Below are 10,762 nucleotides of genomic sequence, written 5' to 3'. Positions count from 1 at the left end.
CCCCCCCCCCCCCACAAAATGTTCAGCTCTTCAAGGATATTCATGCTTCTCTTCAGATTTTTTCTAAACTTCATATTTTTGAAATACGTAGCTTTATTCTGGAAATCTTGCCCTATTCAAATGAATGGGGAAATTTTTACTTCTTCATACTTTCAGCTATTAATGTTCAGCTCTTAAAGGACATTCATGCTTCTATTCAGAACCTTTGTAAACTTCATACTTTTCAAATATTTAGCTTTATTTGTAAAATTTTGCCCCATTCAAATGAATGGGAAAAATATACTTCAGCATAATTTCAGCTATTTCAGGTATGAAAATTTTCAGCTCTTCAAGAACATTCATGTTTTTATTCAGAAGTTTTCTAAACTTCATACTTTAGAAATATTTATCTTTATCTTGAAACTTTTGCACCATTTAAATACATGGGCCAATCCCGGCTGGCAATCGGGCGAAGGCGGGGTACACCCTGGACAGGTCGCCAATCCAATAATTGGCTTTAGTTTGAAAATTTCCCCCCCATTCAAATTGATGGGAAAATTGTACTTCAGCATATTTTCAGGTAGATATGCCTTTCAGGTGTCAAAATGTTCAGCATACCTTCAGCTAGAAAAGCCTTTCAGGTATCAAAATGTTCAGCTCTTCAAGGCCATTCCTACTTTATTGCATTTCATCCTTCAGATTATTCAACAGAGAACTTCAGCCATTTCTTCTCAACTATTTCAACAAAGAACTTCAGCCATTTAATATCATTTTTCAACTGTTTCAGCAATTGATAACAGGCTTTTTTAGGACAATCTCTTAGCTTATCAGCATCCACACACATTTATGACAGGAAATGCATTTCTCTAGTTTCTTTTTGGAAGTTGTTCTTGAGTTTCGTTCTAACTTGCTTTGAAAAGTGTCTTAAATCTTACAAGGACCTGCAAATACCCTGATACATTTAGACGACTCCCTCAGCTGCACCAGGCAGCACTGGTCTATGAACATACCCATCGTATCTGCTTAGTTTAAACAGTGGCGCAGAAACATCTGCTCCTGTGAATGTATCCCCTCAGCTCAGATTAAATTCTGTTGAAGGCCAATTCATAAGTCACATATAAACCACCTCTTAAACAGAATCCATCCAGGGAAACTGATGGGACTGATATCATGAAAGGATTTGTACAGACAGGTGGCAGCCAACCACGTGCCACCGAACAGATTCAGTGCATGTTAGCATTGATTCTAGAAGTCACTGGACTCTAGTCAAGGGATGTACAGCATTCTTCTAAATGATTTAGCTCATTTGGTGTTTTGATGATGGTGGTGGAGAGCACTGTCTAAAATGTTGGTCCAAGAACTCCCATAGATTTTCGGTTTGGTTGAGACCACTCATTTTTACCACCTTCATTTGTCACCAGTCTGTATAGGCTGATAGTACTACGGCATTAACCACATCTCTTATGTTTCAGAGGATGTGAATCACGATCTGGTAGAAGTGATTGCAGAAACCTGTGGCCTTGAACATCTTGACAAGCATCAGGTAGGTAAGGATCATACAGGTAGTGTAATCGCTAATATAATAAATGTGTAATACTGCCTTTTATTTTTTATTCAAAATCAATTATTAAGTATTTAAACTCATTATGTCTATCCTAAGACAGCCAAAACAACTTCAGGCCAGCAAAGCAGCTCAAAATCTATCTGGAGGAACGACATCTTATTAAAGTAAGGGCTGTTCTTTTGCTGACTGTTGCACAATATTGTGAGCAGATATTTTTCTTCGGGGGCACCAGTCGGGGTAAAAAACATTTTTTGCAGGGATCCAGACTAACATTTGATATTGGTAGCACTGGTGCCACCATCTGAAAGACTGTTTTACAGCATAATCCAGTGGTTCCCAGAGAATTAGAATATACTGTTCTTGTGGCGGTAGCTCCTTCTGTCCTACATCTGTTCAGCTGTCTCTTCCTGACCCTCTTTTGGTTGAAGCCAGTAAATATTTGAAACAAATCAAGTGGATCTCTTATTGCACAGGTCAAGGCTGACCATGTGTTTTTTGGTTTTCCTCTGAACTGAGGGGGCAAACATTCAACGTAAGAGTTTATGAAGTAGCCATAACTTTATTCATTTGCAGAGCAGTCCATGTACATCAGTGCTATACTACAGCAGCCTATAGCGGCCACCATCCCATTATAACGAGAAAGGTTTCTCGTTGTAACAAGATACTAAACATGTTAAAACGTGATAGTTTTCACATTATGAGATACTGTATTTTCACATTATAAGGACAATGTATATGTTTGTTTGTTGTTATAACAAGAAAATATAATATCTTGTCATAATGTTAAACAAATATTGTGGGTTTATTTGTCAAATCAGTGATACCTCAAAGACCAGCTGGAGTGCACCTCCTAAGCCCAGTAATGGTCACTGTGTGTAAGGTTGGTGTCATGAAAAAGGGGAATGTGGAGACACTGCCGTTATGGGATATGGAGTACTCAAATTCATCACAGCTGGTATGTGTGTTGATGAGAGAGAGAGGCTGCTGGAGGGGCGCTCCCCCAATGCTCACGCAAGGGGCATGCAGTTCTCAGCAGTCAGAACTCGGCATATCACTGGTTATTGAGAATAAATGTAGAAATGACCCACTCTAGAGTGTGTGTTATCACATTAGATTACTCATTAGATCACGCACAGCACTGGCTTGAGCACCCCTACAGCAGCTGCTCTCTCATCACTGCACACGCACCTCCTCCTTGCCTTGTGTTTCTGGTACTTGAGTTTAATACTACTTCCTGAAGGGTGCAGAAATGTAGCTTCCAGATCACACATCCTAAGCGGGTGCACCATAGTGGACACAAATGCAGAACCCATGATGAGCATTATGGTTTCACTTTGTCCTCATAGGTGATTAATTGTATGGGTATAAATGGCAGTTGTATCCATTCAAAACTGAATCCACAAAGCAATAAAATGTACAAAAAGTAAAGGGGTCTGAATACGTTGATGACTTGCAGAAATCATTTCAGTAATCCACATTGGTTTCCTTGCCTTAAGGCCCCACAGGTCCTCCCTTTCATCCATGCTGATACGGAGTCCAGACTCGACCACAGAAAAATCCCCGTCTCTTCTCCCACAGACAAAGAGGCTTTCAGAAGATGGCTCCATTATCAAAGTAAAATGGAAAAAGGAGGAACCGGAAATGCAAAAGAACAGCAAACAAGAGTTCCAGGAATGGTCGACCACACAGAAACCCATACCATCTCAACAGATCGAACAAATATCCGGTGATCAAAGCTTGAAACAGTCACTGGACAGCAAGGTTAGAGATGTGGTCAAACAGCTCAGAAATGTGTGTTTGGGGAAACACGTGGCACATACAGACACACACACATACATATATATATAGTGTAGAGAATAATATTTCGGCATGGTTTTAATGTTTTGTTTTTTTACAGACGGAGTCGGCACAAAAAGCAGCAGATGATGGTGAGAATGTGCCTGATGGCATCATGGCAGACCATTTTTTCTGACTGTCAACTTAATGTTCTACAACTAAGCATTTGTTCATAATTATCAGTTGAATTTAATGCGACTACTCTAACTTTGCTTTCCCAGCTGAAGAGAAGAACAAAGTGGCGTCCATGTGGAGTGTTGACCCTGCGCTCACCCTGTCCACATACGACAGTGAGCAGAGTGGAGATGAGGTGCAGTCACATGTCCTGCTACACACCACAGTCACTGGGACGCTGCTCCTTGTTTTGCTAGTGAAGTTACTGCCTGTTGATGTAGTTTGTATATTACTGATATAGCTGTGGCATTATTAATAACTCTTCAGTCAATATGAATAAGGTGAAGCTCACTTTGATCAAACTTGGGCTTTTTACAGTTGCAGTCTGCTGTAGTTATGATGGCTGCCCCCTGTTTGCTAAAGTCATTTTTCTGTGATCATGTCCTGACTTTTTACACCTTATGTGAACAGCAAAGTGCATCAAAAGTAGAAAAGTCTAAAAACATTTGTGCTGTCTTGTCAGATATTCATCTGAATGTATTGGATAGATTAAGTCTGAGAGCCTCTTTGTGTGTGTTAGCAAAAAGAAGAAAAGCATCATGGGGAGCTAGGAGATACTGACTGCACTTGGGTCAGTCACAGCTTACTCCAGGGCCGAGGAGACGCGTCAGGTAAATATAAACCACAACTTGTAGAATAACTGACATTAGGGTTGCAACAGTATGAGGTTTTCATAGTATGGTAACTGTCTCAGAAAATATCACAGTATTGTGGTTTTACACAACTATTGTTATCAGCTACAAGGACCCTCATATGAAAATGTGTTTTTTTAAATTGCAAGTGACTGTACCAGTTCTTGAGCTGGATTGCAGAGCTAGACTAACCCAAAAGACTAAACACAATTATAAACATGATTGTTTAAAAAAAAAAAAAAACATCTAACTAGAGCATTTTAGATGCATCTTCAGGATCAGAATCAGCTTTATTGGCCAGGTGTGTTGAACACATGAGGAATTTGACTCTGGTACCGTGGCTCTCAATATGTATGTATATGTCCTTATGTAAGGCAGCAATAGGCAAGTAAACAATATAAGGCTGTGAGAACAGAAGGAAAGAGGTAATGTACAAACAAGCAAAAGGAATGTGCATTAGTAAAAACAAAAAAGTACTTATAATGCATTTAATGGATATATATGTACAAGGTATATTTACAGGTATTGCAAATATACTGAGGGTTATCGTCCAGTCATAGTGTCGTTGGTTAAGTGTTCATCAGAGTGATGGCCCGGGGGAAGAAACTGTCCCTGTGCCTGGTTGTCTTGGTGCACAAGTGACCTGTAGCGCCGTCCAGAGGGGAGGAGTTCAAACAGCTTGTGTCCCGGATGGGAGGGGTCTGCAGAAATCTTCTCCATCCTCCTTTTGGCCCATGATGTGTACAGGTCCTCCATGGAGGGCAGGCCTGGCACCAGTGATTCTGATCTTAGCACAAGTAGTAAAGGAAGTATTCACATCCTAGTAAAAGTACTACTATCACACTGTAAAAGTAGCCTGCTCTGTTACAAGTACGAGTCCTGCACTGAAAATTCCAATTAAAAGTATTATCACGTACTTAACATATTAAAAGCAGACGTAGGCAACTCATTGTAGAAACATGTTCTACTATCTGTCCTATACTGTTATAGTGTTATATATGATATTATTACATAAGTACCCTGTATCACTCATGCAGGACTTAGATGCTGTGGCTGGTTGAGGTGGAGCACTTTGTAACTAGTTTGTATCCAACTGCAGCTACTGATTGTTTTCTCCATTACACATGCTTATGTGAGCTGGGACAGTTTGTGTGTGTTTCTGGGCTCAGATCGGTGTCAGTGCAAGGCCTTTTGTAAATCAGAGAATAGCAAAGGAACAGACTATGTGGAAAGTTATTTTGATTTGCATTTTATGACTGACATTTATTTGCTCACCTGTTTCATCTCTTGTGATTAAAGTAACCAACGGGACACATACTTTGATCTGCAGAGAGGGATGGTTTATCGGTTTATCCAAAATAATCCTGCGATGCTATTTTTAATGTCTTTTTCGCTGGGTGGAGTTTCGTGATGGGCTGTCAGCCTCCTTTTCTCTGCCATATGTCTGCTGCATGTCACGTCAGAGTCAAAGTGTTTATTGTCATGTGCACAGTAAGGAAACGTGTTTCCCTGTACAATGTAATTCTTACTCTGCTGTCCACAATGAATGCCAGCAATACAAGTCAAGTCGAGTTTTATTTGCCATTTATGCATAAACAGACAGTCTAGGCATATAGGAATTCTTGTGCAGCTCTCCTTTGGAGTCAGGTAAGGAGTCAAAGCCAGAAAGAACACTTAGTCATAAAATAAATATCAGTTATATATAGATGACAATGCATTAAAACCACAATTCAAACAAAAACCAGCTGGATATATAAAATATAGATAAACTATAAAGAAAATTATGTAAAGGTCTATACTTATATACTATCAGTGTGTTTGGATTGGCCTGTTGGCGAACTTTAGCAACGTGAAAGTTTAATTTAAGGTGAGTGGAATGTAGGAAACAACCTTACTGTATATATAACTATATATATACACATACAGCTCTAGCTGTAGATAAGATAAGATGTGTGTGATATTTCTCCTCCTGCTCGGTCAGGGATGGTAGACTAGCATGACATAATGAAACCAACCAAGGAAACAAGCACTTGAAGCTGGGGGCAAGTAGTGAGGCTGGCTACCAGGCATTTACAAGTGCACGCATTCCGAATGTAACTGAAATATAAATTTTCCATGTGTCTAATCAAAAAAGGTGTACAAAAAAAACTTCTGTAGAGCAGCAGCAATGTTTTATTTATTTGCTAGCCTTTTCTGTGATGTTCTAGCAATTGGAGCTAAATTTCTGTACCAGAGCCAGAATGTTTTTTAATTGAGGCCAGTATTTAAAACAATAAATGATTTGCACAAGGACTTTGGCTCAGGCTGTGATTTCTAAATGACACATATTTTTTTCCTCTCGAAAATGTTATTTGGCATTGATCTGCAACATTAGAGTGTGAGAGAAAATTTGGTTTTCCTCAACAGGACTTGACCTCATGGGCCAAAGGGATTATATAGTATGGCTGTTTATTTGTATGATTTTTGATTCCATTAAAAAGACGCAACAAAGCAGAAGACTTCTCCATCCGTCCATCTTCAGCCGCTTCATCTGAGACCGGGTTGCGAGGGCAGTAGCTCGAGCAGAGCCTCCCAGACTTCCCTCTCCCCACACACCTCCTCTAGCTCCTCAGGAGGAACCCCAAGGCGTTCCCAGGCCAGCCAGGAGACATAGTCTCTCCATAGTCTGTCCTCGGTCTGCCCTGAGGCCTTCTCCTGGAGGGACATGCCCAGAGTACCTCCCCAGGGAGGCGTCCAGGGGGCATCCTAAACAGGTGCCCGAGCCACCTCAACTGGTTCCGCTCAACATGGAGGAGCAGCAGCTCTACTCTGAGCTCCGAACCCTGAGGGTGTGCCCAGCCACTCTCCAGAGGAAACTCATTTCTGCCGCTTATATCCGCAATCTCATTCTTTCGGTCATGATCCAAAGTTCATGGCCATATGTGAGGGTAGGAACATAGATCGACCAGTAAATTGAGCTTCACCTTACAGCTCAGCTCCTTCTTTACCACAACAGACCGGTACAGAGACCACATTACTGCGGACGCCACACCAATCCGTCTTTAACCTGCCACTCCATTTTTTTTACTCACTCGTGAACAAGACCCCGGGATACTTAAACTCCTCCACTTGAGGGAGCAACTCACCCCCAACCCGGAGAGAGCAATGCACCTTTTTCTGACTGAGAACCATGGCCTCAGATTTGGAGGTGCCCATTCTCATCCCCGCCGCTTCGCACTCGGCTGAAAAACCCTCCAGTGCATGCTGTCGGTCTTGAACTGATGAAGCCAACAGAACCACATCATTCGCAAAGAGCAGAGACGAGATTCTTCAGCCACCAAAACAGACAACCTCTGTTACCTGGCTGTGCCTAGAAATTCTGTCCATAAAAATAATGAACAGAATCGGTGACAAAGGGCAGCCTTGGCAGAATCCAACATGCACTGGAAACAGGTCTGACTTACTGCTAGTAATGCAAACCAAGCTCCTACTCCGGTCATACAGTAAACAGACAGCCCGTAACAACAAGCCCCACACCGGATGTCACAAGGGACACAGTCGAATGCCTTCTCCAGATCCAAAAAACACTTGTAGACTGGTTGGGCAAACTCCCATGAACCCTCCAACACCCTAGTGAGGGTATAGAGCTGGTCCAGTGTTCCACAAAAAACAAACAAAAAAACAGTAGGCATGAATATGATCCACAGTCAGACAGATACTTGTTATTCAATCCTTGTCCCTCAGCATCTTTTGTCCTCTTTAAACTAATGTACTTTCTTAGATACAAGTCCCTGGAAATCTTAATTCACATTGTTTTGAAAGAAGCTTATGTCAGCATAGCTGTAGCTTTTCTTTTAAAACTTAAAAACAGCTGTGGTAGGAGACACCACATGTTTAAAGCTATGGCGATAGTCATTCATTATATGCTAATGACTGCACTGTTTCCCACTGAAATTTGAGTTCAGTGTTTGCAAATGAAAATTGTGGTTCAAATATAAAAATTATGAAGTCTTGTGTATATGAGGTGGGAAAGGAAATTCATTTGAGGGGCAAGGAGTGACCTCTTCACCTATTGATTCCAATCTGTCTGAATGACAGATCATCAGGGTGTGAGAAGCACAATAACTTCAAAAAAGTGTTAGAGCAGCTTATTTTGACAAACTTTTAACATACTGCACACTTAACCCTTGTGTTGCGTCCTGGTCAAATTGACTCGTTTTTAGATTTTTACTAAAAGAAAACTGACAAAAGAAAAAAAGCTGTTGACCTGAAAATACGCAAACTATACATTATATTTACATATAAATAGCTCTTGATTGCAGTGTCATTTCATCTTCATTCATCCATCACCATGAGCAAAAGGTACACTGCTCAGAAGGCCTTAGAGCTATTTTTAGCAGAGTGAGACAGATAGTGGAGGAGAAGAAGAGGATGTCTCAGAATATGATGACAATACTGAAGAACCTTCTGAATGTGAGTGAATTTGAGTATGATGAGGACTCAGAGCACACAGCAGAAGAAACTACAGATCCCACTGCTGGAGGAGCCCCACAGCCAACTACATCCAAGAATGGCCAGACTGAATGATTTTCATCTCTGATGGGTGAAGCCCCTGGTTTAGCTGCTAACAAAATAAGGATGGTACCAGGACCCACACGAGTGGCTGTGACACATGCTCATGATATAGTGTCATCATTTGAACTGCTGATTCCTCACTCAATCTAGAAAATAATTCTGGACATGACCAACCTTGAGGGAAGACGTGTTTTTTGGGAGCAGTGGAAAGAGATGGACCACATATATTTGCGTGCCTACTTTGGGATCCTCATCCTTGCAGGTGTCTACAGATCCAGAGGGGAGTCAACTGAAAGTCTGTGGCATGCTGAGACAGGGAGAGCGATTTTTGGAGCCCCAATTAATAATTCATGATTGATTGTGTCAAATGCTTTTTTTAGGTCAATAAATATCCCCATCGTGTATTTCTTCTCATCCATAGGACTTGTAATGTCCTCCATCAGGTGGGTAATGGCCAAAGATGTCGATCGGTTCGACCTAAAACCGTATTGGCAATCAGAGAGGATTTTATGTTTGTCAATAAATGTATCTAATCTGTTATTAAAGAGTTTTTCCAGAATTTTTGAAAATTGTGACAACAGAGAAACCGGTCTATAATTTGTGAAGTTGTGCTTATCACCAGATTTATACAGTGGAATAACCTTTGCTATTTTCATATTATTGGGGAACTGCCCAAGTCGAAACTACATGTTAAAAACATGGGTTATTGGTTTGCATATCCCCTCAATTACCCATTTAACCATTGTCATAGTGATACCATCACTATCACTAGATGTTTTATTACCACATTTGTTCACTATCTCTATAACTGGAAACGGGTCTGACTTACTGCCGGCAATACGAACCAAGCTCCTACTCCGGTCATACAAGGAACGGACAGCCCGTAACAACGAACCCCGCACCCCATAGTCCCGAAGTACCTCCCACAGGATGCCACGAGGGACATGGTTGAATGCCTTCTCCAGATTCATAAAACACATGTAGACTGGCTGGTCAAACTCCCATGAACCCTCCAACACCCTAGTGAGGGTATAGAGCTGGGCAAAAACCGCATTGTTCCTCCTGAATCCGAGGTTCGACTATCAGCCGGATTCTCCTCTCCAGTACCCTGGCATAGACTTTCCCGGGGAGGCTGAGGAGTGTGATTGTGGTTCCAGAATCCAAGCTGTGAGTGGAAGTGAGCCCGACTATATCTAGCCTCTATCTCTCAACCTCCTGCAGCAGCTCAACCTCCTTTCCCACCAGTGAGGTGACATTCCAAGTCCCAAGAACCAGGTATCCATGGTTTGGATCGGCCGGGCACTCGGCCCCGACCACTGCCCAAAACACAATGCACCGGCCTCCTACGGTCTCTCCAGCAGGTGGTGGGCCCACTGAAGAGTGGCTCCACATTGTGGTTTCGGGCTGAGCCCGACCAGGCCCATATAGCCAGGGACATATAGCCCGGGATTATTCAGGCACTCAAACCCCTCCACCATGTTAAGGTGTCGGTTCCAGGGAGGGAAGTCTACTCTTATTTCTTTTGTCTTGTTTATGTTGAGGATGAGGTCATTCTCCTCTCCATAAACAAGTGAAAATGTCAAGTAGATAAACAGCAAGTGAAAGAAATATAATAAGAATATAATAAAAGAAAATACACGCTACATCCAGGCTGTATGTGCAGTAGTCGGCAATGAATGTGCATGTGCAAGCTGTGGATGTAACAGTCTGCTGGGATTACATGAAGTAATTCCAGATAGCAAACTCCTGTGTGTGCACTGCCTTTTGCGGAGTCTGACAGGCAGTCCTGGAAGAAAGGTGTGTACGCACTGCGTTATTTCCTTCAATATCAGTAATAAGCAAATGTGCATGGTATGATAACCATCAGTATTCATACCATGGTCTACTGTGAAACCAGGATACCGCTGCAACACTAACTGACATGGAAATGTTTTGATAACATTTTTAAATATAAAATATATCAAATGTCCTGCGATAAAAACTTAAAATAGTTTCCGATTTCTTTTCAAGGCCTTGGCAGGAA

At 41.6% G+C, this 10,762-nt stretch overlaps 1 protein-coding gene across 1 annotated transcript in view; it reads left to right on the top strand.

The window, feature by feature from the left end:
* LOC109974678 (DNA endonuclease RBBP8-like) overlaps positions 1 to 10,757 on the top strand; it is a gene marked incomplete at both ends in the record, with an annotated part of 27,012 nt that extends 16,255 nt beyond the window's left edge. The window contains 7 exons of the mRNA XM_020625011.1: positions 1,452 to 1,522; positions 1,640 to 1,707; positions 3,040 to 3,304; positions 3,441 to 3,471; positions 3,601 to 3,689; positions 4,074 to 4,164; positions 10,750 to 10,757. Of these exons, the coding sequence (XP_020480667.1) occupies positions 1,452 to 1,522; positions 1,640 to 1,707; positions 3,040 to 3,304; positions 3,441 to 3,471; positions 3,601 to 3,689; positions 4,074 to 4,164; positions 10,750 to 10,757 (623 nt within the window). The remainder of the gene's footprint in view (positions 1 to 1,451; positions 1,523 to 1,639; positions 1,708 to 3,039; positions 3,305 to 3,440; positions 3,472 to 3,600; positions 3,690 to 4,073; positions 4,165 to 10,749) is intronic.
* Between the last annotated feature and the right edge of the window lie 5 nt (positions 10,758 to 10,762).

This window comes from Monopterus albus, unplaced genomic scaffold, assembly GCF_001952655.1.
Source record: "Monopterus albus unplaced genomic scaffold, M_albus_1.0 scaffold343.1, whole genome shotgun sequence".
Taxonomy (NCBI): Eukaryota; Metazoa; Chordata; class Actinopteri; order Synbranchiformes; family Synbranchidae; genus Monopterus; species Monopterus albus.
Note: the sequence above shows the minus strand (reverse complement) of the source record. Positions and strands in the feature narration are given on the sequence as shown.